The 25,462-nt window shown below is 52.9% G+C and overlaps 11 protein-coding genes across 11 annotated transcripts; 4 read left to right on the top strand and 7 right to left on the bottom strand.

Moving 5' to 3' along the window:
* Positions 1-620: 620 nt before the first annotated feature.
* AYO21_10075 (hypothetical protein) lies at positions 621-1,131 on the top strand (the record flags this gene model as incomplete). Its single annotated transcript, XM_022659999.1, has 3 exons — positions 621-825; positions 895-1,002; positions 1,076-1,131. The coding sequence occupies 3 exons, from the start codon at positions 621-623 to the stop codon at positions 1,129-1,131; spliced, it is 369 nt and encodes a 122-aa protein (XP_022507710.1).
* Positions 1,132-2,298: 1,167 nt separating this feature from the next.
* On the bottom strand, positions 2,299-4,353 carry AYO21_10076 (hypothetical protein; the record flags this gene model as incomplete). The annotated part of the gene is made up of 1 exon (XM_022660000.1): positions 2,299-4,353. The coding sequence occupies one exon, from the start codon at positions 4,351-4,353 to the stop codon at positions 2,299-2,301; it is 2,055 nt and encodes a 684-aa protein (XP_022507711.1).
* A 625-nt stretch (positions 4,354-4,978) lies between these two features.
* AYO21_10077 (hypothetical protein) lies at positions 4,979-6,787 on the bottom strand (the record flags this gene model as incomplete). Its single annotated transcript, XM_022660001.1, has 1 exon — positions 4,979-6,787. One exon carries the CDS (start codon positions 6,785-6,787, stop codon positions 4,979-4,981), a length of 1,809 nt encoding a protein of 602 aa, XP_022507712.1.
* Positions 6,788-7,655: 868 nt separating this feature from the next.
* Positions 7,656-8,539, top strand: AYO21_10078 (hypothetical protein; the record flags this gene model as incomplete). The annotated part of the gene is made up of 2 exons (XM_022660002.1): positions 7,656-7,739; positions 7,928-8,539. The coding sequence occupies 2 exons, from the start codon at positions 7,656-7,658 to the stop codon at positions 8,537-8,539; spliced, it is 696 nt and encodes a 231-aa protein (XP_022507713.1).
* Positions 8,540-10,091: 1,552 nt separating this feature from the next.
* Positions 10,092-11,299, bottom strand: AYO21_10079 (hypothetical protein; the record flags this gene model as incomplete). Its single annotated transcript, XM_022660003.1, has 2 exons — positions 10,092-11,111; positions 11,201-11,299. The coding sequence occupies 2 exons, from the start codon at positions 11,297-11,299 to the stop codon at positions 10,092-10,094; spliced, it is 1,119 nt and encodes a 372-aa protein (XP_022507714.1).
* A 399-nt stretch (positions 11,300-11,698) lies between these two features.
* AYO21_10080 (hypothetical protein) lies at positions 11,699-12,724 on the bottom strand (the record flags this gene model as incomplete). The annotated part of the gene is made up of 2 exons (XM_022660004.1): positions 11,699-12,581; positions 12,651-12,724. 2 exons carry the CDS (start codon positions 12,722-12,724, stop codon positions 11,699-11,701), a joined length of 957 nt encoding a protein of 318 aa, XP_022507715.1.
* A 953-nt stretch (positions 12,725-13,677) lies between these two features.
* On the bottom strand, positions 13,678-15,047 carry AYO21_10081 (hypothetical protein; the record flags this gene model as incomplete). Its single annotated transcript, XM_022660005.1, has 2 exons — positions 13,678-14,705; positions 14,759-15,047. 2 exons carry the CDS (start codon positions 15,045-15,047, stop codon positions 13,678-13,680), a joined length of 1,317 nt encoding a protein of 438 aa, XP_022507716.1.
* Positions 15,048-15,993: 946 nt separating this feature from the next.
* Positions 15,994-17,115, bottom strand: AYO21_10082 (hypothetical protein; the record flags this gene model as incomplete). Its single annotated transcript, XM_022660006.1, has 2 exons — positions 15,994-16,606; positions 16,655-17,115. 2 exons carry the CDS (start codon positions 17,113-17,115, stop codon positions 15,994-15,996), a joined length of 1,074 nt encoding a protein of 357 aa, XP_022507717.1.
* A 486-nt stretch (positions 17,116-17,601) lies between these two features.
* Positions 17,602-18,882, top strand: AYO21_10083 (hypothetical protein; the record flags this gene model as incomplete). The annotated part of the gene is made up of 1 exon (XM_022660007.1): positions 17,602-18,882. One exon carries the CDS (start codon positions 17,602-17,604, stop codon positions 18,880-18,882), a length of 1,281 nt encoding a protein of 426 aa, XP_022507718.1.
* Positions 18,883-19,624: 742 nt separating this feature from the next.
* Positions 19,625-21,742, top strand: AYO21_10084 (hypothetical protein; the record flags this gene model as incomplete). Its single annotated transcript, XM_022660008.1, has 6 exons — positions 19,625-20,019; positions 20,076-20,130; positions 20,202-20,497; positions 20,554-20,788; positions 20,838-20,947; positions 21,007-21,742. The coding sequence occupies 6 exons, from the start codon at positions 19,625-19,627 to the stop codon at positions 21,740-21,742; spliced, it is 1,827 nt and encodes a 608-aa protein (XP_022507719.1).
* A 624-nt stretch (positions 21,743-22,366) lies between these two features.
* On the bottom strand, positions 22,367-24,889 carry AYO21_10085 (hypothetical protein; the record flags this gene model as incomplete). Its single annotated transcript, XM_022660009.1, has 1 exon — positions 22,367-24,889. One exon carries the CDS (start codon positions 24,887-24,889, stop codon positions 22,367-22,369), a length of 2,523 nt encoding a protein of 840 aa, XP_022507720.1.
* Positions 24,890-25,462: the final 573 nt, after the last annotated feature.

Here is a 25,462-nt window from a genome sequence, read left to right on the forward strand (position 1 = left end):
TCCATTGAGCTGTGGCTTGCAGCATTTTCAGCTTGCAATGTCCTGCGGACTAAGTAGAATGCAGGTCTAGGAGGAACTGGTGGCTGTGGCTGTGCAAAGTAGCGCTTCCAAAACAAAGTCGATGCCCAGCTGGAACGATTCCGATTAAGTTAATCCGATCCGGCTGTGGCTGACGTCATTGACTGCGACCACCCAATGCCCCTCCCCCTGTGGCTGCTTTTCTCACTTCCTCCTTACCAAAAGTCACCACTGCCTGCATCTTGGTACCAAGAAACATGTCGGTGTGGCTTTCCCTTCTGTCTCTCCACTGATCGTCCAACCTTGAGTTACTGGCCTCTGCCATTTAGATGCTCGTGTCGCAGTTCCACACCATCTCTACTCGTACAGCTCCCTTGCCCTGCTCAACCAAGCCGCTTGGCTGCATTCTGTGACCTGTATCCTTCAGCTCACTTGGTGACGCTCGTTTGACCCACCAAGAAGCCATAAACCTCTATATTTCTCTTTCTCTCCAACCTTTTTCCTTCTTCATCTCCCGTTGTGCAAACCTGACACTCGCATCTCCAGACCATTTTACTCATCTCTAGATCGATTCCAACCTCGCCATTCCCATTCTTGCAACCATGGATCAACTCAAGGGTGCGCTTAGCAGCTTCGCCGGCGGCAACAATGAGCAACAGCAGAAAGAGGGTGGCAGTCAGCAAAAGGCCTCTGGGAGTGGCAGCGGCAGTGGCAGTGGTAACTTCCTAGGCGGGCTGGGTGACAAGCTCAATTCCGCGGCTGGCGGTGGAAAGGAGAGCGAGAAGAATGAGGATTACCTCGACAAAGGTGAGGCATTATTTCACGAACCCCTTGTTGGTAATGGGGGTTATACTAACCAAACCATTTGACGGGTAGGAGTCGACTTTGTTCAGGAGAAGTTCCTCGGGCAAGGACCTCAAGACAACGAGTCTGCCATTGAGCAAGCCAAAGACGAGCAGATCAGTGACTTTATTCGGAATCAATGTCAGTGCCCACTTCTCATTACCTGCCTGCGACCTGACATGTCGGTGAACTAACAACGAGACTCTCACCGCAGACAAATCGGCCACTGGCAAGGACTTTCCCGTCAAGGACAAAGAGACCAAGTTCTGAATAACTACAAGCCATGGCATGGCGATCCTGTGCTCATGATTGAGTAACGACAGTCGGGGACAATGGAGGGCGTTAGAAGACAGGTGCAGACACTAGGAAGCCTGAAGGTCAGGCCTAAGAATATGGCGCTCGTTAGCACGACACTCACGGCGGAGCCATGTCACATTACAAACATGGCTTTACCCTTGACGATACAGGGAACCATCAGGGTTCGTGACCAAGGATAGATATCCCTTACGGGCATATACCCAATCAATCAATCACTCAATTAGTCATAGCGACTATTTATGTCCACATTCACGCGATACCCGTACTCGACCAGATCATACGTCGTTGTGATACGTCGTTCGCAGAGATGCATTCTGTTCCTGAGAGAATGCGATTGAGCGTGGTCAGAGTCTAGAAATGTTTTTGATCAGTCCAATCAATACATGTACGTTAGCGATGGCGTTAGTGCGTGAGTAAGGAAACCCCCCCGATAGATATTTGATATTTCGTGGTGGACACTGACGGGGTGACTCAGTGACTGGATGGATCGACAGAGATACCAGTACTCGGTACATAATCTTTTTCACAGTTGTTCACAGTTGAAATGTTTGGTTGGGGCCCATCATGACCCTCCCACCTACCGCTGGCCAACATGATGATGTACTTGTACCGAGTAGATAAATACCCGTCGTTTTCGTTTTCTAACCGTCCATTCTCCACGGAGTCGGAAAAGATCCGGATAAGAACACACACACAAAAAAAGGAGTAGAACAAAAAACCCCGGGGGAAAAGAAAAAAAGAGCAAATGGTCACTACGAGGGTCGATACCTAGTGGTCATGGGGAGGAGAAGGAAGAGGAGGAGGAGGAGGATCTTTTGGGATACGTATACATATATATACGTGTACCTTCTATAGATGGAGACGGGAAGCAGTGGGCAATGCATACTTGGTCAGTATACTTGGTCTGTATGGTCAGCCAAAAAAGTCCAACAGCGCCGAGCGGATTCGGGAGGGGAGATTACGAGGCACATGTCTAGGTAGGTAGGTAATATCGACCCGTGTACATGTATTCAACGCACATCGCTCTCAAGAGAGAGGGTCATCTCCCTTTTCGACATGCGTGCATTTCTTTATTATTGAAATGAAATATTTCAACGAGATATATATATAAAAGAGTCATCAAACATACGCCACGGTGGGCTTGAGATTCGCGACCGGCTGGCCGTGCACCTGCGCCAGGCCGACCCTGCCGGACGGCTCGTCGGGCGGCGAAACGTCGCCGATCTTGACGCGCACATTGCGCAGCAGGCGGGCGCGCTCGAGCCCGTTGAGCGTGGTGCCGTTGTCCGGCAGCGCGACATGCGGGTTGTCCCGCGTCAGGGAGGACACGTAGCCGAAGATGTCGGGCGCGAGGGTGTGCGCGCGCAGCCAGCACGCGGCCAGCGAGGCAATCAACAAAATCGCGCATGCCGCAAAGTCGACGCCAATCCACGGCCACCGGATCGCGTAGTGCGGGTCGTATAGGGCGCCGTCGATCCGGACGGACTGGAACTGCGTGTCGTCCGCCGAAAAGGTCGGCGTCACCCCCGTCACGGCCTGCGAGAGCATGTAGTATGTGTTGAAGTACTGCGTGAGGGGCAGCGAGAGGCCGCGCAGCTGCGAGTTGAGGAACGCGTCGTAGTTGTCCTGGCCCTCGGCAACGCCCAGCGTGTCGAGCGGCGCACCGAGAAAGTTCGCCACCCCCAGCGTCAAGCTCGCCCCGACGTCCGTGGGCGTCGAGACGTTGAGCTGCCCGCCGCGCGAGAGGAGGAGGGCGCTGAAGAACCGCTCGGCAAAAACGTCGTCGTCGAACGGCGTGGCGAACGACGTCGCGTTCTGTCGGTTGGCGTGCTTCGCCGCGTACCGCATCTTCTTGGGGAAACAGCCCGTCACGCCGCAGTGGACATTGAGCTCAACGTTGACGGTCGTGATGTTGCATGTCTGCCGCGAGCTGCCGCGCTCGACGATGCCGTGGTCATTGTTCGGGATCCAGCGCGTCGACAATGCGAATTCGCGAAGCGGGTGGCCCTGGGTGTCGCGCGGGGCGTCCGCTCGGGGCTGCGTCATGTTGAAGCTCACGGATTGGTTCATGAACGTGCCGCTGGGGAACGAGCTGTACGGGAGGATAGTCGGCCGGCCGCAGTTCACAGCCATGTAGCTTGTCGGCAGGGTGTACTCGCCCAAGAACTCGTTGATCTGGATGGCAATCGGCCCGTAGCCGTCGCTGAGCAGCTGGAAATACGTCGCCCGCCCGACAAAGGCCGAGTAGTCGTCATTCATCTTGAGTTGGGACTGGTGCGCGACATCGACCCAGCCGTGGCGCCCGGGATGAGGGGCCACGTAGCCGACATTGTTGACCCAAAAGCCCTGGTCCAGGATGGCGTTGAGGTCGGGCAACACGGCCGACCCGATCGAGTCGGTGCCCTCGGGGATCGCGGTGGCGGCGCTGTAATCTGGCTTGGTGAAACCCACGGCGGTGATCAGAGCGGCGTTGAGATCGTCAATGTTGAAGGCGAGATAGGTGTTGTCGTAATTGGGACTGAAGCCCGACAGCGGACCCGTGCTGGCCGTGTACCCAGTCATCTTGTGATAAGGCTTCGAGTCGACGCGCTGGAATTCCTGCTTGCTGGCCTGACTGCCCAGGTAGTAGAAGGACCAGATGGCGACCAGGGCGGCGCTCATGGTGGTGAAGGCGCGCAGAGACCAGATCAGCTTGATTGTGCTCGGCAGGCTGATACTGCCCTGGAGCTGTTCGAGGTCTGCGATGCGCGCCCCCGTCTGCGCTTTCCACAGCGCGTACCGCCGCACCAGGGTCGAGATGATGGTGACAAAGACAATGGTGAACGCTGTCGTCATTTGGCCGTTGAACTCGATCAGGAACGTCGTCAGTCCGCTGACCAGGTCGACCTCGTCGCCACGGTGTTGTCGGTCCAGTTTCCACGCCCCAATCACCAGACCAATTTTGGCGACCAATATCAGCGGCACGGCCAGGAGGACGCCATCGTACAGCCCCATGAACAGTCGGTTTTTGGTGTCGGGTACAAGGGGCACTGGTTCTTTGGGCCATGACGAGGCAACGGGGACCGGGATTTCGGCCTGCTTTTCTGGGTTGATTGGTTGCTGCGAATGTGACGAGGAGGGCAGTTCGGTAGATTCGACGACGACGACATTGTCGCCCTGCTTTGAGGTCTCCATGTTGCCAGCTTTTCTTCTAGCAGCAATGTGGGAGAGCAATTGGACTCAACAAGGGTCGGACAACGAGACTGTATATTCGATGCCTCTCCCTTTTGAAGAAGACCTTTTCGGGGCTTCCACAAAATCCATTCACCCTGCGGAGCCTCCATATCTCGAACTAGCGATTTACGAATAGAAGCGAACGTGGTGGACACTTTCGCGTGGCCTGTGATGTGCCAGGCAAGCGAATAGGGACATTGTGTTTGTCGCTTGCAATCGGTACAAGCAGGAGAATGTTTCACTCAACCCCCAAAAGGGAGTGTCGAGAACTGTTCTGGGCCGTTTTTTCAGCCAGCCATAAAAGGCTCCTGTTCAAATTTGATGGCGGTGCTGGACGCAAAGTTAATCCCCTTTAGCTTCAGCCGATCGGGTCGTGGCTCTGGCTCCAGGCTTGTCCGGACCTTTGGTGGCGCTTCTCGGCTCGACCCAAATTGTCTCTCGGCAGTGATGAAAAGAAGGAGAGTTTCGGCTGGACTCGATCATCTCAAGAGGTGTAGGTAATAAACATCAGCAGGGCTGCAAACACTCCTTTTATCCTACTCCAGGTGGAACAGTTTACCGAGTACCTCGTGTATATATGGTAAGGTCACCTCCAGTTTGCCATGGTCCCTTCGATCGACACATTGGGGAGTTCCTCGACTTCATCCAGTGCGGATAGGCCAATGTCCTTGTCGAGGCCAGAGCTAAATCCAGGACTTCGGTGCGAAACTAAATTCCAAAGCTGTGACATGGTATATGAGGCAGACCTCGTGTATGGGAGAGACTTTTCGTAGTTCAGTTTGCACACCTCTGGGTCGTGATACAACAGGACATACAGCGACCCAGGATTGCTGTCGAATACGAAATCATAATTCCATCCCGAGAGGACAGAGAAGGTATCCTTGACTTTTCGCAGCATGATGCCAGTGGCAAAGGGCGCTAGGTAACGTTCCTGGCTACTGCTGTGTTGCTGATAGAAGAGGATTACTTCCGTGCTCTGCGCGATGTCGAACCTGTCTGTCTCGCAGTTCAATTGTAGGGATTTGTCGATGGACTCGGCTCCCCCTGTGGATGAATTGGACCTGATCGCTTGCCAACCCTTTTGGCATGGGGCACAGTTGCACCGTTTGAGCCGACCATTCCGCGACAACTCGATCAAGTTGGTCCACGAATAAACGACACCGCCCTGGTATCGGGAGCCCCCAAATTTGATGGTTCCAAGATCAACCGAGAACTTGGGCGAGACTGCAGAGCCAGGGGTGTTCTGATTTAGCCCGGTCACTGGCCGCATTGGACCTTTGTTCGCACCGCGACCGGGATGCGGTTGCCCTTCGTCAAAAAGCGGAAACAAACGCCAGAGATTTACGCGAAACATTTCACACACGGCAGCGAATTCAACGTATAGCATCTGTCGACGGAAGACTCGGAGTACCTGGAGCAAGACGTCCTCGATTGGGGATTCGTAGTTGACCTCGATCAAATTTGAATCGCAGCTCAGACTTCGCAACGCATACACCTTGTCGCGAGGCTCGGAACAGTGAAAGGTTGCAAATGTGGTGAAGAGGGTTTGGATGTCCTCTGGTTCGGCCCCGTCACAGCCGCGAAGCCAGTGTTGAAGGATTGGTTCGACTGGGGAACGCCGCGAGATCCATAGCAGGTGTTTGAACATGGTTTGCTTGCTCAGCAGGGCTTCGAGAACGATGGCGAATCGTAGCCAACGTATCCGCTTCGATCCGCATACCAGATGGAGTCTACGGGCAAGGAGCATCTCTTGAACAATCCACATCCTCCCCCAATACGTGCGATTGCAGAAATGGTTCGCCGCACGGTGAATCCGATGTCCAGCGTCAAAGAACCGGTGCTGAAGCTCGTACCACATCTTGCGTTCGAGCGACCTGGTCGTATCGGCGTCAGAGGCTCCTTCTGGGACAGGGATATCCAAACTCTCCAGGAAATTAAAGAGCTCGTCGCTGTCATGTGCCGCAGGACCCAACCAGGAAAGCACCTCCGAGGCCTGTCGAAAAATATCGTGCATCTGGTCGACCTGTACGCTCTTTTCCTTCTGGTCCTTCTGGTTGATTGCAAGGGCGTCAATCCATAAACCCTGCAGACCAGTCCCGTTTTGTTGCTGGAGGAGGCTTTTCAAGAAGTCGAACAAGTTGCGCGAGACTTCGAGACACCTGCCGTTGACCTCAATCCAGCGTGTGTGGTCCACGTCATCCCCCCATTCGTACGAGAGACAGGTGTAAGATGGCACAGGTTGTTCAGCTATAGAGACATTGTTCTCAAGAGTACACCGTATAACGCCATCGTCAGTGAGGGGTAGGAGATGAAGCAACCGTATACATTTCCCAGAGACCTGTGGATCGAGTGGCTCGTATTCGAACGGAGGCGGACGTGGTGCCGTGTCACACATGGTGTATGCCGCCTTCCAAAGCGGCGTCTCGTCTGTGTTCTTCAATGTCCCTCCCTAGGTAACATGTGCTATGTGAGGTGCATGTACCAGCGACAGAGTAGGAGCAATGACGATAAGAGGCCACAGGCAAGAGGACAAAGCGCCATTGAAAAAGTAGATCCAGCCTCGCTTTGACCACATCGAGGCTGAGCAAAAGGCAACCGTCTGGGCGAAACGTGGCTGTGTATGGAGGCGGTCGATCTTGAGAATTGCATGGCCAACACGGCGGCTAGCGAGAACCAGGGGGACTGAGACACTTGCGGTGGCTGAGGGTTGTAAAGGCACGAGGATGATGGAGCTTATATCTGCTACCCGCAAAGTATAAGTAGAGGCTTGCTGATGGCACACAAGGCTGAGGGCCGTAGGTATTCGGTACTCGGGGATATTTACCTCGCACAGGGAGATTGTCGGTCTAGCTAGCGAACTGCGCGGACCCTGAACAGGGAAATGGTTCCCCTGGTGGTTCTTCGGAAATATTGCAATTGGACCTCGGCTCCTGCACCGCGTTTCGCGAAGGAGATGGAGATGGAGATACGAGTACGACTTACAAGGAGTCAATTGTGGGGGAGATGGGGAAAGAAGTGCGATTTTACCGTGTCATTTATTTGATAACTAGTTGGTATCCAAGATGATGGGGAACATGATGTAGTGCTACATATGTACTTCATTCCTTCCACACAACACAGCGTCTCTTCCCATTTCTCTCTCGCAACCCCAATCCAGCCAACATCAACACACTCGCTCCACCCCGTCTCCGATTAATACCCACGCGTAGTACAACACAAGAAAAGAAAAGAGTCGGCGCGGCGCGAAACCAAACGCGGCAAAAATGGTTGGGGGAACAAAGGGGAAAATCACCCTCTATGTCGACATTGTCAGTCCCTTTGCATACTTGGGATACTATTTCCTACGGGTACGTTCTGTCTCTGTGTCACACTACCTTGTCGAGTTCTATCTTCCTTTGTAGGTAGCTCTGCATGGCCGTACCGACAAGCGAAGATGGGGAGGATTCAACAACCTCTACCCAAGATGCTGGAGTCTTATATTGATCGAAATGCTTTGGTTATCAATGTGCTAAACCCATCGTCAAACATCCAATAGCATTCCTCCATCTTCCACAACGTGCAAATCACATACATCCCCATCCTGCTGGGCGGGCTGATGAAGCAGTGCGGCAACAAGACGCCCATCGAGATCCGCAACAAGGACCGCTGGATCAACGTCGAGCGGCTGCGCTGGGGCCGCCAGTTCCACATCCCCATGGCCGAGAAGTTTCCCGCCGGGTTCCCCAAGCCGACGATCCAGCTGCAGCGGTTCCTGACCAGCGTGTGGATGGAGGACAACGACAAGGCGACTGACCGGAAACAACAGGATACCCTCGTCCGCGCTCTGGATACGCTGTACGCGGCGCTGTGGACGGACCCGACACACGGCGACATCGACGAGCCGAATACCTTTTCGCGCGTTCTGACACCCGTGCTCGGCCAGGACGTCGTCGCTCGACACATGGCCCGGCTGGGCACGCCCGAGGTCAAGAAGCAGTTGATAGCGAACACGGACCAGGCTTTCAACGACGGCGCCTTCGGTCTGCCGTGGTTTCAGTGCGAGAACGCCAAGGGTCAGGTCGAGGGTTTCTGGGGGTTCGACCATCTCGGCCAGGTCGTCCGCTTCATGGAGCTGGATGGGCAGGGCGAGGTGAAGGCCTTGCTGTGAATCCGGAGGAGGAACAAGTACATAGTTTGTTACTTCCGAGACGGTGTACCCTGAGATGACAGCGGATTGACCATCTTGATTGCCCATCAATTCCAGAAGAAATTGTGAACAGCCTCTAGCAGCCACTCGATAAACCTATTTGCTTTGCCCTCTCGACCTATCCCTTTGGTTGACGACGAAGAGACCTCGATTTCTGAGCCAGCCACGTGACCCGCAGTATCTCGTCCGCGGTCACGTGTTTGACAACATGCGCCAAAGTGCCCAGCGTCTTCAACTGCATGTTCGTATTCAAAACAAACTCAACAATATACCACTTTGCAAGTGACTGTGTGCAACTGCGCTGAGGGCCAGTGTGTCAACTCGCGCTCGGTCTCGCACTGCAAGGTTGATATCCCAGTCTTCATGATGTGAATGATCTTTTTGTAGAGAATGAGCCACGCCAATGGAGTTATTGACAGCCGTGAAGGATCCAAGATATGGTCACCGATCCACCGCAAGATGGTCAGCAACCACAGTCATCCTTAATGAACTTAGCTATTCGGAAAGCACAGGCTGCCAGCCTCGATCCATCCGCAGACTATCGAAGAACCATGACCTCCGTTTAATATTCGCGGACCCAAGCTCAGCACCTCACTCAGATGTATCGGGAGATCGTTCGCAGCGGATAAAACCGGGCATCAGTCAAGAGGTGGAAACTTGGTACAAGTGTCAGATCAGGAGCTGTGAAGTCGAACAACCGCGCTGATGGACCTGTGTCTTTGAGACTGGAAAAACGGCACGCCGCTCTTTTCACAGTTGACACACAGAAAGTGCCAGCGATGCGGCGCTCATCCAAGCTAGAGCAACGAGCCGAGACGCTGAGATATCCTGAGATACCTAGCAGAGTTGAGAAAAATCAGTTCACATAGATCATGCCTTCCCAGCCTGGTAAGGGCTCACAGTTGGGTTCCAAATCAAGTGGGATGTGTTCTCACACGTAGAATCAAGGCTAATGGCCAATTCCAATCCCGTCGTATAGTTCACCTTTAGAAAGGTGCAGAGGAGTCCGGGCAGGCCGGAGATGTCGTATCCTTTGGGCGAGCCGCACGACGATTCATGGCAGCCCGAGTAGACCGAGGCCTTGTTTAGAAGTGTCTCTCACCCCGATTGCATCTTGACAGGTCTCTGAGGGTCATGGACAGGTCTGAAGCGGCACAGTAGACACATCGAATATCAGCCACTTGACCAAAGAACATTCCCTTGCTCCGGCGCCGCAAGATGTTCGTCGGAAGAGAATTGTGACTCTAGCATCCGCCATTGGCCGGTGGTATTGGTAGCAATACTTCGGCCAGGGTCATCTCTCTGAAAACCCAAAGCCATTCTGTAAGTCCTGACCCGACAGCAGGGCGATAGGATCCGAGGCCAGGTATTGCAGAGTGCTGTGCTTTCCCGGTCGCCCAGAATGCTTGCTCATGCTGTTAGAAGGGGTCATTTTATATTGTGGCACAGCCCAGTAGCTGCGGTGTTTGTGGCGGCTGTACTCCTGCGAAAGTCGGGCCAACTTCCCATTCAATCACCCTATCTTGTCAATTTTCAGGACGCCCTTCTCTTCCTTCCCTTCCTCTCCCTCGAGGGCGATAAAGTCTCCTTTTTGAAGTCGTCGGGTCCACTTGCTCGCTTCCCCTCTGGCAAGAATGAAGGTCAACCGAGCACTGGCCTTTTCCATGGCCTTGAAGGCCGCACTGGGAAGGGGCGTGTACGTCCACCGGCCAAATGCCCAATTCAAGACATACAGACTTTGGCCCTCTGAGTCGACTGCGATGCTGGGTTTTCGATCGCCTGTAGAATCAGGTGGTGGTTTTGAGGAAAGCACAAGCCCTTTGATGCGATAGACTTCGTCTTTTGGGGCAGAAAGCAGCAGGTCCTCGAATGACTCAAGGACAACACCCTGAGGTGGTTTGGTCATGTCCTCATTCGTCACCACAACACTCAGAACCTCGACTTCTTCTTGGTGGTGGTGGTGGTTATCTCCGTGAGCGTGTTCTTCGTTGAACTCGATCGCTCCTCGCAACCCTTCGTCGCGAACCATTGCTCCGTCGATACCCATGATGACTTCAACATCAACCCAGCCCTTCTGACTCTTGACCCAAGCGACTTGGACGTCCAGATCGCCGACACGGTCCAGGGCATCTTCAAACATGCGCTCATCGACGAGCTCCCACTTGTTGAAAACGATCAGATCGGTGTATTTGGCCTGCATCTTGGCCGTGTAGCTGGTGTCGTCGTAACCCTTCCAGTTCTCGACGTCGATGACACTGATGACGCCGTCGAGGTTGAATGAGCCCGGGTGCTCTCGCGATACACGGTTAACTTCCATGGCAAGCGTAGCGGGAAAGGCGGATCCGGAGGTTTCGATGATGATTCTGCTGGGTGCGACTGAGTCCTTGAGCTGGAAAAGAGCATCGCTCAATTGACCAACGAGATTACAGCATATGCACCCATTCAAGAGTTCCCGGACGCCCGAGATGGAGGCCGATCCTGCTAGTTGGGAGTCGACAGCAACGTCACCGAACTCGTTTTTTAACAGGGCAAGCTGTGTGTGCTCTTCAGTTAGAACTTGGACCCCACAAGAGCAAATGATCATATCGGTCGACGCCTCAGTGCTTATTCTTTGACGCTTACTTTGTAATTCTTTGGGAGTTGCGGTATGAGGTTCAAGATCAAAGTTGTCTTTCCCGCACCTAGAAACCCTGTAATGATGGTTACCGGAGTCGGTGCCATTGTTGCAGGGATGTGAAGAAGTGTTGGGGAGTGGCCGTTAGGAAAAGAGGAGGACGTGTGTGTCAATAGACGCAGCCCACGAGACAACTTGAGATGTCACAGGAGGAAATATTGAAGGTTGGATCAAGGTCAAGGGTACTGATATTCCAACGGTGGTGGTATATTGTTAGAGTTGTGTGAAAGAGCCGACGACTTTTTTTTCTCGTGGTCTGTATTTCGTCGGCATTGCAGACTGCGATCGCTGCGAAGATTCCCGTCCCTCCTTGTCCTTATCGATAACAACATTGGCAATTGACGTCACAGGCACCTGGAGTATGGTGGGAGTTGGACCAACTTGTTTGGACATAGCCTATTGTGCCTGGATTTCCCATCCCGCATATGCAACACGACAGCGCATACTCAACTAATCCATCCCTCTTTCTTCATTTCTGCGCTCGTCCATTCCTCCAGCCTCGCAGCAAGCCGCTTGTCTTGGGCCATGGCACTCTGCCAGCCATTGGGATCCGCAATTCTCTGGAAATAAGCACCACTCTGCTCGGCCTTCATCTCGGGGCTGGCCGCGCAAAAGACACTCGTCCACGATCCCTTGTCACCGTCCATTCCTCCACCAAGCGCCTTGTATGGCAAGATCATCAATTTCAAGATGAAAGGGAGTTCAGCATGCTCTCCCAGGTTACTCTTTACCAGACCAGGGTGAACAGCGGCCGCCCAAATCTCCCCGTTTTCATGTTTGGCATTCGACGAACCCGGGCCATAATGCTCGTTGAGGGTCTTGACATGGAGGATGTTGGCGAGCTTCGATTGGCCATAACGGCCCATGCCGCTACCGCCGCTTTTGAGAGAGGTGTCGGCAAAGTTGATCCCACCTGTAGGTGCTGAATAGTGACCGGATGATGACAAGTTCACGACCCGCACACTGCCTGGTGGAAGAGTCTTGGAAGTACTCAGCAGTAAAGGTAAAAGGTAGGAGGTGAAGACCCAGTGTGCAAGGTAGTTTGTCTGCCATTGCGCTTCGTGCCCGTCTTGTGTCACCTCAAAGGGTGTGGCCATGATTCCAGCGTTGTTGACCAATCCATGAAGTGGGCTTTCTTTGGAAAGAAATAACTTTGCGGCAGACACCACCGAAGTGAGTGATAGGTGGTCCATCTCGAGCAGCGTTATGTGAGCCTGGGGATACAAAGATTTGATGCTAGCAATGGCGTTTGCTCCTTTCGTAGGAGATCGCGCACACATGTATACATTGGCACCATGCTGCGCGAGGCGAGAAACAGTGTGATATCCTCTGTTGCGAAGCGTTTAGATCTCTGCTCGGTAGCAGGTGTCACGACAGAGAAGAGACATGAGGACTTACATGCCAGAATTCCCACCTGTGACAATGTAGACTTTGCCGGTCAAGTCTGGGAGAGAATCAGGGTGAAAAGTCATGTTTACGATACGAACGAAGCGAGAGAGAATGCGTCTCTATAGGATAGAATAGGAGCAGCAGGATAGTCTTTATATCAAAAATCCCGCCAACTTTGTCTCTCTGTCAAACGTTGTTTTTACAACTACTACATAGGTACTATTGGACCTGCACTCTACTTGTATACCTACTCTGTCGCTACCACGCTACTCAAGTTCAAAGTCAGAGTTTAGAGGTTTCTCGTTGCGCGGGTAGGTACATATCATGTCCAGGCACCAGCAATTAATTTCCTAGCTGCCATTCGCGTAGCGTAGCGGCTCACTCACAGCCATATAAAGTCAAAAAAAAGCGGAAACTCGGAGACTTTTCAACTCTCGAAGGGCAGCATGGCAGGAGCAGAGGACATTTCGGCCGTATCGTGCAAGTGCCAGTGCTGGTACTGGTACTGGTACTAGTTAGTGCGTACGTACATAGGTATGGAGGTGGGCCAGCACCACAGGTACGCATGCCTTCCCCGTCTTTCTTACAAGACTTACCAGACGCGGTCATGACTCGATCAAGATGATGCTCGCTCGCTCGCTAGCTAGCTAGCGGATCGGCCAGGCAGGCAGCCTACAAGTACGTATACGTTGATCGTAGCCCGTAGCAAAGAAGCGCGTGGCTTGGATGTAGCGAGGCTGAGGTTCTTTATGGGTAAATTGTTTGAATGGTGATGAAACTTGAGCCCCTATTTGTTTGTTTCCTGGTAAGGGTGAAGACATCTTCTATCTAAGTATCTGATCTATCGGGCCCGGTTGGGCAATAAAGGAGAGTGCGATAACGAACAAGGAAAATTTCGAGCCGCACACACTTGAGTAAGGCTTTGTTGCAGTGTAGACAACTTCAAACATGTTGCCGCAGGTTGCAACCACACTTTGCACCTTTCAAGATCTGCATACTGGATCTGCCAAGTTTGTCGGAGAGAAACCTGGCACGCTCAATATCCGAGTAAGGCCGAGGCACCGGGCTCGCTGGAAATGTAAATGACCTCGTGGTCATCACTAAATCCGTTGAACTTGGTAGCCGAGCACCGGGTGTACGCGCCCATGTTCTCAAAGTACAACCAGTCACCGATCTCGACCACGCCAGGCAAGAAATAGCGGTCGGTGATCACGTCGATACCATCGCAGGTAGGGCCCCAGATGGAGTACTCGATCATCTCCTGACCGCGGCCGGATGCGACGGACAGAACCTGAGGGACGGGGTGCTGGTGATCGAAGATGATGTTGGAAAAGTTGCCGTAGACGCCGTCATTGAGGTAGAGCATGTACCCTTTCCCGCCTTCGTGATTGACCGCGACTTCGCGTCTCGCTATGACGTTCGTGGCGAGCGTGAAGGCGTTGGAGGCATAGTAGCGGCCAGGCTCGCCAATCACACGGACATTGGCCGGAAAGTATTCCTCGAGCGCCTCGTGGAGATTACCCGCAAAGGTTTCGAATGTCTCGTCGACGAAGCCGCCTCCGACGTCCAACAGCTTGAAATCGTATCCCAGCAGGGCCGCTTGGTCGAACACGTGGCGAGCGTCTCTAACCGCCTTGTCGAAAGAGTTCGGATCGCTCGCCCCTGAGCCTATGTGGAAGCTGACGCCGACCAGGTTGAGTTCCAATGCCTTGGCGAGACCGAGCAGCTCCTCAACGTACTCCAGACTCGCCCCGTACTTTGTGCTGAGCCGGCAAGCACTTGCCGAGTCATCCGTCAAGATTCGGAGCACCAGCTCAGCGTCGGGATAGCACTCTTTGATCTTGTGCAGCTCGTCGGTATTATCAAAGGTCATCAAGCTGACACCAGCCTTGCGAGCGTGTCTCAAGTATGATTTGGTCTTGCACGGTTGGGCATAGATGATGCGACTCGGGCAAACGCCAAGCCCCAATACCAGGTCGATCTCGGCCCTAGACGCACAATCGAATCCAGTGCCCAATTTGGCCAGGAGGCGGAGCACTTCCTTGTCCGGGTTGCATTTGACCGCTGTAACAATTGTGAGCACATGCAGGAGATGGGACACAGTGGGTCAAACCCACCATAGAAGGGCTTGACTCGGCCCAGGTTCAATTTCCAGCGTAGGTGTTGACGGTACACTTCCCCCAGATCCGCCACATAAAATGCATCTTCCTCGCCGGGCTCACAGGTGTCAACATTGATACGAGCAATCTGCTCCTTGAGGACTTTCTGGATCAGCGCCTTGGAGGCCAGACCAGTCACATCGGATTCAACGCCATGATTAGTTTCGACAAAATCGAGCTTGTCGATTTGGTTGTCAGTCAGAACTGTAGTATTGGTTTCTTCAATGGCGATAGCAGAAGGTGCCATAACCATGCAAAATGGCCTTGTTAGGAGTTTGAGTGATAAGAAGTTCCCCAATAAGTGTTAGGGAGGTTTGCGGGATTCGGATCCTCTAGGAATTTGGCTGTGCCTCAGCGACTCTCCCTCACGAGGAGGAAGAACCTCGAGTGGCGACCTATGCGGCAGCTGAAATTGGGGGAAAAGCAGGTCTGGGATGTCAAGGTGAAAGCACAGAGCAGGCGTTGAGGCTTGAGGCTTCAGCAGGAGGCGGGCGAGGCTGATTAACGATGTGACGATGTCTGTATGTAGATGCACCTTGATAACGGAGAGCAAACGATGTCGAAGCCGTGAATGAGGTGCCTTTGGTGGTCCCAAAGGCAGGTCCAAGAAATTTCCTACCAGAAGTGTCGTGGGAAGCTGTGGAATGTTGCGGTGAAGAAGGTGAGGAAGTAGTGAAGAAAGGCAAAATGGTGAAAAGGTCGATGATTTTGGTGCAATTCTGGTTTTATTTTTTGCTGCAGAGGAGCGACAACGACACGGTGGTGGGGGGCAAAGTGTGGATACACCATGGGAGTCACTGTGGGAAGCTCAGCAGGAAAAAAGTCAGATCCCAGCAAGGGAGGGAGTGACCTCAACCTTTCGTAGCCACGGACGCGCCAGGGACAAGGGATCGGTGATTCAGCTAGTTGCGTTGTCTGCCAGTAGCGTATTGGTCATTTGCTGGTGCTTGGTCGTTGGATGGTTCCTCCGTTCCCGTTTCCCGCAGCTGATTTTGATCTTGATTGATTTTTTTCGTATCCGTTGTGCGGGATTTTCAGGGACGAGAGCACGTGACTGGCCCCGGATCGCCGGTATGGTTTCCCAGGGCGTCACCTAGCCGAGAGATGGGACATTTCACCGCCATTGAGGGGATACCCGGTAGGTATGAGGCAGCATGTGCTCTATTTCTTCTCGATAACGCTGGTGTGTGGCCTTAGGAGTCGTTCTGTGGCTGAGTGTCCATCTTATAGGTAAAGAACTCGGCGGTTGGTCGGTCCACGTCTTGGTCGGTGTCAATATAGGGGAGCGGAATCTTGAGGGTCTCGAGAACGTCGAAGTTTGCAGTGCGCATCCGTGCGAAGAACAAATCATCCTCGGTGTGTCGTCGCTTGAATCCAACCAGTATGACAGTTTCGGGCGTACGAGTGGCCAGTTGCCTCAAGGTCTCTACCAAGTGCAGACTGCTGTCTGGGTTGTAGATGCAATCGGAAACCAAAATGAGATCGTAATTGGCATTGGAGCTATCATCAAGGCTCGAGGCCCAATCCAACACTTCCGACCGAACTGTAGATCCTGCCACGGGCGCAGCGCATCGGATATTGCTCGCCAAAATCTCCTGAGCGTCCTCCAGGTCGGTAAGGAGAAGGTCGCATTTGACAAGCTGTGCCAATGCGATTCCTACTATGCCGCAACCTGCACCAAGCTCCAGCACTCTAAGTCGTCTTACCTTGCTGGACTTGAACAGGGACACTAACAGTGACATTCCATCGATGGGGGAGGTAGACAGTGCATGCGCGAAATAGACAAGAAAACCTAGACTCGCATCCCTGGTTCACCTTTTAGCGGTATCGGTTTGGAGGAAAGGAGGCTCTTACCAGATATGCCGCGCAATGCTGTCACCGGTTTCCTCCCACATCCTCACCACGCTCCTATTCGACAAAGCAATTCGTCGCTCCACGATTGGGTCCGTCCGCTGCTTATCAGACAGAAGGAAGACACAACTCCAAACATCCAGGATTTTTGGAATTTCTAATGCTTGAGAGGCAGTCTCTGTTTCCGTGGTAGTCACATGGAGGCGCACGGGTCTAGAGAGATACTTGCCAGGACAATGGACGGCAAACTTTAGAGCTCGCGATGAAGCCTGCCATGTGATAGTCTGAGAGTATAGGACACCATGGGGAGAGTTGGCCTCAACAACATCTGCGAGCAGTTTGACGTCCTCACTAAAGAATGCATCACCCAAGTCTGTGGTGACGGCTACGACTGCGGAGACGTCGATAGTCTTTTTCCCCACGTCACTTTGTGGAGTGCGCAGAAAGCGAATATATTGAACCATAGCTCTTCTACCGTAAGATAAACAGTAAAGAAGCAGTCAAGGCTGAAATTTGGGAGGACGAAAGATGAAGAAGTTGAAGTTGATCAGCTGGACGGTGTGGAGCGGGAAAAGTGAGGCGCACTAGTGCATGTCCCGGATAAATAGTATCTCCGTGATCCGGCAAGCCAGGAATGGGGCACGTGGGTTGTGCCAAGCGGCGAGCGGTCAAGCTGGTCCACTCACCTTCTCCGGGATATCTTATCCCGTCATCCGTTGTCTTCCCGCCACCCCCAGTCCGTCCCCAGACAATTAAACTGACAACTGTCTTTGCTGTTCCTGAATTACCTTACATAGGGCGTCTTGTCATGCGACGCTCGTGGAAACAAGCATGGCAATTGTGAAGTCATTCCGCCTTGATACAGCGCATGCGTCTCAAGCCCAATCATCGCCTAACTGCGCTGCCTCCCTTCCCTGCGCCGTGAATGTCGGCGCTCCTGAGCTGTCAAGATGAACAATCCCGAATTCCGCCAGACCCTCCACAATATCTCTCATAACTTCGAATCTGCCAATCAAGCCGCTCAAGAGAACATATACACATTCACCCAACGTTACGTCGACCCATGTCTTGAAAGCGTGAAATCATGCCTCTGCGCATGTACTGCGCCTTGTTTCCCGAACAGAGATGATAATATCCGACGAAGGAGAGGCCGTTCGCGTGGCAGAGCTGAATATAACTTTGATTTTTACAATGCCTGGGATGATGATGAGGCGCTTGGTGACAGCCCCTTGGGCTGGGGCAATGATGAGCTGGATAGTTTGCTCGCCGGTGGGGGCTCGCAGTCCGTTCAACCACGGAAACAAAGGACTATGAGCTATGGTTCCCGAGGCCGACGGAAACCCTCTGGGCTACAGCCCGACTCTGAGCAGGATCCTACCATCATACCAGGCTCATCATACCTAGGGTTTTTGGAGCGGCTTCCATGGAAAATTGGCTTCAGGAAACTGCGCTATAAGCCGTCAGCCGCAGACTTGCAGGAAAACCCAGGCGGCACCCGAGTGCGAGACGTTGAAAGCCAACCATTGATAGAGGAGACAGATGAACACGACAGTACGTGGCGAAAGGGGCACGGGCGCCAGCGAAGCGATACTGCCGCTTCCAGATCAACCACAAATTCCCTGAGTTCGCGGGGTGATCTGATTATGAGCGACGAGGACGAAGATGCGCAGCCTCTTGACGATGAGTTCGCAGTCATGCTCAGCCGACGCACGACCAACCAAGGTTTCGCGGAAGATCAGAGCAGTGGCAAAACCAAGACATCGGGAGGCAAGCGGCCCGGGGTGTCTCGCAATTCAACCCGCACCGTCTCATCGAAGTCGTTAAGAAGTCCTAGTGCCAAGAGCACCCACAGATCAGATTCTCAGAAGAATATTCCGCCGCTATCCTCTGACGTGGTCGAGGAGCAGCCTGAACCCCCAAGTTTGATGGACCTTCGGCGAGAAGAAGAGCAAGTGGCTCATGAGGAGGAACTGGAAATCAAACAGAAACGTGAGGCTGCACAACGCTTAGCTCTACGCCGAGGGCTGAGCTCGCGTGACGTGAAAAACATGACCAGTGCAGAAGTCAAAGTTGACGAGAACGGAAGCCATACGCCTAAAAAGCCAGATGTAACAGAGCCGGATTCTGTACCAGCCATCGAACCATCATCTATAGATACTCAGGCCCGAGACGAAGACGAGTCCATGTCGTCAAGTATAGGTAACCCCAACGACGGGAAAGATCCAACTTGATGTACGACATGGGACATCCTCACCAAGACCAGGTCATGTCTCCTGCCGTCAAATTGGCAGTCCTTGTCTCAAATGAACATTCCGACTACAAAACCATGGCTCCTCGCAGCTATGTTGTTGGCTTGAGCTGCGGGGAACGAGACAACCACGCCTCATGAACCGACGAAATATCTCCCGCTGGCTGTATTGCTAGCTGTTCACGACGTAATGATGGGAAGGATGGCTATGATTGTGTGATGCTTAATATTGTATAGCGCAGAATTGCCTGCACACATAGTCTACATAGCCACTGTACTTGTATTGCTGGTTGCATTTTCGAGACACTCCATGATTCCTATCTTCTGTATAGAACATGGTTCTTATCTACAACAAGCGTTATAGGTGGGGTTTCTGAGCCCACTCGCTTTAACAACAGGCCTTATCTTGTGGCTTTCTTCTTGATCCCAGGCGATTGGCTGGTGGGACATCCAACTCCCAGCACCGCCCACTCATTCCGCGCACAGCATGCGCTCCTGCGCAGACCACCTGGTTCCCGATTTCGAATGAGGTTCACTTAGGACACAAGACACTCTATGTGACTGCCGACGATGATATCTAGACTCTACATATTGATTCCCATTGCCATGAGCTGAAGCTTTGACTTGGACCTAAGCAACGGCGTCCACATTATCCACCCTGACAATCGACTCTAAGCCGGCCGGCTCCTCCCCGCTGACCGACCGATGGCATGAACAGTCACAGAATGGAGGACAAAAAAACATGGAGTCCTGAATCGTCGTCAAACCCTTCCGCATACGAGGCCGACATGAGGAATGTGCGACGCCCATTCACCCGCCGGCTCACCGAGTCTTTCCGGCGAGATCCCCACGCAAGTGTCACTCGGTCGGCATCGTTCAGCGCAGCTGGCGGGAAGGGATACGATGCTGAAGCGGCAGCGCAGGCGACGGCATTGTCGCCATTGTTGAGGCGGTTGAAAGGACGACATCTACAAATGATAGCAATAGGCGGGAGCATCGGCACAGGTCTTTTTGTGGGCAGCGGGAAAGCGCTGGCATATGGCGGGCCTGCCTCGTTGCTGTTGTCATTTGCTTTGACGGGGTGCATGTTGTACTGCACAGTACAGGCGCTGGGAGAACTGTAAATACCTCCATTGACTCCACCACGGGTTGCTGATGCTAACGACTTGTTCACAGGGCAGTTCTGTTCCCAGTCGCCGGGTCGTTCGCTTCATACTCTACGAGATTCCTGGTAAGAAGAACACAAGAGGTCTACCCTTCGTCCTCCATTCGGAGAACTGATTTGTTTCTCTCGCTCTACAGGACCCTGCCTGGGGCTTCGCCATGGGCTGGAACTACGCTTTGAATTGGTTGACGGTGTTACCCTTGGAGATCGTGAGCGCTTCAATTACTGTGGATTACTGGGTATGGGTCATGCCGGGCGGCGATCGATATTTGGTTGACGGAAACGAGCAGGTTCAAAATATTTCTCTGAATGCCGCTTGGGTTTCAATATTTCTGGTACTGATTGTTCTGATCAACTTCTTTGGTGTGAAAGGGTATGGAGAAGCAGAGTTTGTATTTGCCATTGTCAAGGTCACAGCCGTGATCGGATACATGTAAGTGCTCTCCCCTCTCCATCTTGTTGACATACACAGCTGACTCGTGCCGCAAGTCTTCTGGGAGTCCTCATCAATGTTATGGGCGGCGTCGACAGTCTTGGAAATCCCGACGCAAGTTACATGGGCTTCCGTCTATGGCACCATCCAGGAGCATTCCACAACGGCTTCAAGGGCCTGTGCAGTACCTTTGTGACAGCAGCGTTTGCTTTCGCCGGCACCGAGCTGGTTGGTCTTGCGGCAGCAGAGACTGAAAATCCGAGGAAAGCATTACCTACTGCTATCAAACAGGTAAGTCTCTTGGTGCGCGCGTCTGTGGGTATCTGACTTGAAACAACAGGTATTCTGGCGTATCACACTCTTCTATGTTGTCAGCTTGCTCCTTGTAGGCACGCTGGTGCCATACACTGATCCTCGCCTGCTCAATGGCAAGAACAGTGCCGATGCAAAGTCAGTCCTCTTTTCTAGCACGTTCTGGTCTATATCATTTTCCTAACCCCGAGCCGCAGAGCCTCCCCATTCGTCATCTCGATCCAGAACGCCGGCATCGAAGTCCTCCCGTCCGTCATGAATGTTGTCATTATGATCTCGGTTCTCTCCGTCGGGAATTCTGCAATCTACGGATCCTCGCGCACCCTTGCCGCTCTGGCAGAACAATGTCAAGCACCCGTCTTTCTCGCCTACATTGACCGCAAGGGTCGTCCCTTGTATGCCATCATCGTCGCCTCGGTGCTGGGACTGCTGGCATACCTGGCGGCGACACAGAAGCAGCAGGACGCGTTTAACTGGATGCTCGCGCTCTCGGGCCTCAGCTCCATCTTCACCTGGAGCTCCATCTGCCTCGCGCACATCCGCTTCCGCCACGCCTGGACCCTGCAGGGCCATTCGCTGGACGAACTCGCATTCCGGTCCCCCGTGGGCATCGTCGGGTCCTGGGTCGGCCTCACCTTCAACATCCTCGTCCTGATCGCGCAGTTCTGGACCGGCTTCGCCCCCGTCGGGTACCAGCACATGTCCATCTCCGACCGCATCGTGAATTTCTTCCAGGCCTACCTGGCCGCCCCCGTCGTCGTGTTGATGTACATCGGCTACAAGATCTACATGAAGACGAACATTCTGCGAGCAAGGGACATGGACCTCTTCACGGGCAAGAGGGAGTTCAATGTCCGCGTGCTGGTGCAGGAGGAGCGAGCCGACCGCAAGAGATGGCCGCGGTGGAAGAGAATATACAAGTTTCTCTGCTGAAAGGCGCGCCACATTGCCCCGTTGCTCCCTTTTTTTTTTTCTTCTTCCGGGGCCTCGGACGAGCTGCGTTAATGTATATATGATGTATGGAATCAACACCGGATTTTAAAATGGAGAGAGTTTTTCAACGACGGATCGAATATATAATGTTGTGTACCTGCTTAGCTACCTGTCTACGGACCTACCTGCCTACCTACCTATCTGGGACAGTGGGCATCTCAATCTACGTGCACGTGTCGTGTATGTATGAATACATATAATACATCACACCTTTGGCGAAGCGCTGCAGCTGTTATTTCTCACCTATCCGTGGGAAGAGGGAAAATGGTCACAAGAAGAAATATGAAAAATAATGATCAAAAAACAGTACTTGGTATACATCACGTCAAGGTCGGTATATTATATTACACTGTAGCCTCTGGCAGCTGTCTAGCCCGCTCCGGATTGAATTTCACGAGTCTCTCCTGATTGGCATTAACGTTTGCAGTTGCAGTGAGACTGTCATTTCCCATTCCCCTTCGCCCTTCTCAAGCGCACTCTCGCTCTTATCAGAGTATAGATTGTGTATTCAGGAAAGGTGAGCTTTGACCTCCACGGCCAAAACGTCGTCCCCACACCTTGGACTCATCTGGACGACCGAGAACCTTTGATGGCGGCGACGGCGCTTCGCCGGTGCGGGCTCTCGGCGAAGAGCGCCTTGATTAGATCGACCACTTCGTCGGCACTGAATTCCAAACTCAGCTCTCCTTCGGTCCACAGGTATTTGATATCGACAAGCGAGCTCTCCAAGATGTTGATCAGGTATTGGAAGCGCAGCCAGTTAGAGACGTAGACAGCTACCATGGGAACTGGCTCGTGAGGCTGCTCTGGAGTTTCAGTGGTTGCTGACGGAGGAGTCGAGAGGAAGAGGTCCTCCAGACTGGCAATCTGCTGGCAGAAGGCGGTGAGTCTCCGCGACTCAGGTTCGGAGATGTCGTCCATCTCTTCGATTGAGGATATCACTTTGTTGATGACCATCGTTACCAGCGAGCCGATGCTTTGCATCAATGCCGATGTCGAGAGGATGGATTTCCAGTCCTTGTGCAGCGTGCGAATGCGATCAACGACGGCGGAGACGGCGTTCTCAATCTCCTGTGAGTAAGGGAACTGGGTGCACGATGTGAACCCTTGTGCCCCGTCCAACAAGTCCCACACGATGATCCGCTGGGTTTCCATCTCTTTGGAGTACGCCATTTTGGCAAACTTCTCCATAGATTTGATGTCGGCTTCGATGTGCGGCATACCTGCTGGGAGGGTCAGGTCGCGAAGTCGCTCGGTAATGTAGAGGGAGTCGTTGTAGCGGTGGATATCGGTCAGAGCTGGTGATGCACCGTAATAACTGGGTGCGGTAGCGCGAAACATGGCCAGAGCGAGGGTCGGCAAGGTCAGGAGTCCTTTTGATGTTGTCGACGAGTCCAGGCTCTGGTGTTGGGTGTCTTCGAATGCTTGGGCATCGGAGATATCCCTGCCTATGATTTCGATGAGATGGTCGGGGATTTCGCTGATGCTGTAGACCTCCGTCAAGGTGACCTCATGCTCGGTCTCTTGGGGTCCTCGTGCTCCATTCGTTTCTGAGAGAGCATGTTTATCTGCCAGTTCCGACCTCGTCTCAGCAGGGCTCTCATCATCCCAGCCCCAGGCATCTCCTGCATCATCCTCGTCTTGCGACACCGAATGGCCGTTCTGTTTGTCTGCTTTGTCTTCGCTGTTCTCATCCTCGTCAAAACCCCAGCCGCTCGTGTCATCATCATCACCATTCTCGCCTGCTTTGGGGGCTTCCTCCGTCGAGGATTTGTCCTTGGGATCTTCGTCCCAACTAACGTCCCAGTCATTGGGCTCATCAGCCACTGCCTTAGCTTCTTTGGTGGCTGTTGATATGACCTGTCTCTCGACCCGCTCAACCTGCCTGAGATGGCCCTTTGCAGATGCAAATGCTTTCCGCACAGCATCCAGTGTGGCTGCCTTGCGCTTGTTTAGCCATGTACGCTGGATATCATCCATCCAGTCTTGCAGCTGACTTTGCCCTGTCCACTGTAGTGATTTCAGCTTGTCCATGATTACAGTCACTCTCTGTTGCAGTTTATCGAGAGTATCCAGCATTGCAAGGTCTACCGGGAGCTCGGCGATGAGCCAGTCCGACACCAGTACACTCATCAGGTGCTCAAGGATTGCGCTGACCACAGCCATTTGTATAGTTGTGGGGAGAGAAGTTTGTAGAAAATTAAGAAGGTCAAGCACAAAGTCGAGAACCAAGTCTATAGACGGGAGAGTTGGGCTTAACTCAATAGTCAAGGAATGCTGCTCCACCTGGTAAGTCGCAAGCTTCGATCGGGCCGTGCGTCGAAGAGGCTGGACGAGGAGTGCTCGAAGCTTGTCCGTTAGAGGTTCGACAGAGTCTTGTATATCACCTAGTTCGCTAAGAGCTCGAATAATAGCATCGGAGTTCGCTGAGTCGGATTCAGGCTCGACAGGGACTATCTCGAGGCTTGCTTTCCGCGGCTCCCTTCGAACGGAAATCTGAGCATTGAGCTTGGTGTCCAATTGCATACGAGCTTTGAGGCGTAGTTCGTCCCTGAGATCTCGAACAATGGTTGTCGTCCTAGACCTGAAATTGCTTGGAAGCCTTTTGTCCAGGTCACGCAACATTGAGGCAGCCCGACATGGGTCATCCCTGGCTAATAGCTCCTCGATTTCCCTCAATGATCCCGATGTCCGTGATATATTCTCCAGCTCCCGTCCCAGGGTCTCGGTGAAGTTGATCTCTGTGTCGAGAAGTTCAACCTTATGTTGATAGTCTGTTGCGCGGTCGCTCAGGGCCTTGAGTTGCTGGTGCTCCTCGACAATTCGTCTCGACTCGAGTTTGCATCGGGCGATGTCCTCCTGAACCTTCTTCGCCTGGAGAATCCATTGATCCACTGAGCCAGCTCCATCACTGCTTATTTCTCTGATCTCTTCACTGATCTCATGCCGTGTTTGGGAAATCTGCGTAAGAAGTGCCGAGATGATTGTAGAGGACAGGTCAGAAGTGAGGAGTTGTTCCGCCTGCGGAATACTGCCATTGACTATGGCATCGCATAAAGATGTCGCCGCGTCTGATTCATTAGACATTTCTCTGCACGTAATGTTGCCGGCAGGAGCAGTCGCGAAGTGTCATATGTAAAGTTGTGGCCAGCACATCCACCTGCGGTTTACGTGGTACTACGGTTTGGGGACGATTGTCGCCGCTTTTAATGCACACAAGAACTCTGGTCTTTTGCGAGTGTAGCATGTACCTCGTGCTCTTCGAGCCTAATATTAGGTTTAACATTATCTGGATACTGGAGAACTTCTAGCTTATCCTCCGTGCCTAGGTAATGATGAGATCATCAAAGGAGCTACTGGTGATTGAACAATCACATAGCATTTACTGTAGGTCCCTTCTCCGTTTACAAAAGCAGCGGAGGATATCCTTCAAACGGTGTTAGAAAGTATCCCCGCACGTGCCCAATTGCTAGTTTTGGTCTCTATGCACCGCCGGAAATTTTTTCACTCCGTAAAGCATTACTTGTCTTAGCTTCCCAGACCCTTAGCGCGGCGCCTACGGCGTTTAGCTCAACGCTAAACCTTTTCCTCCGGAAAAGGCCTTCGCCAGAAGGGTCTGGGAGCTAATACGTGAAAACACCCTGATCTCGCGTTCGCGTT

This window comes from Fonsecaea monophora, assembly GCF_001642475.1.
Source record: "Fonsecaea monophora strain CBS 269.37 chromosome Unknown Scaff109, whole genome shotgun sequence".
Classification (NCBI taxonomy): Eukaryota; Fungi; Ascomycota; class Eurotiomycetes; order Chaetothyriales; family Herpotrichiellaceae; genus Fonsecaea; species Fonsecaea monophora.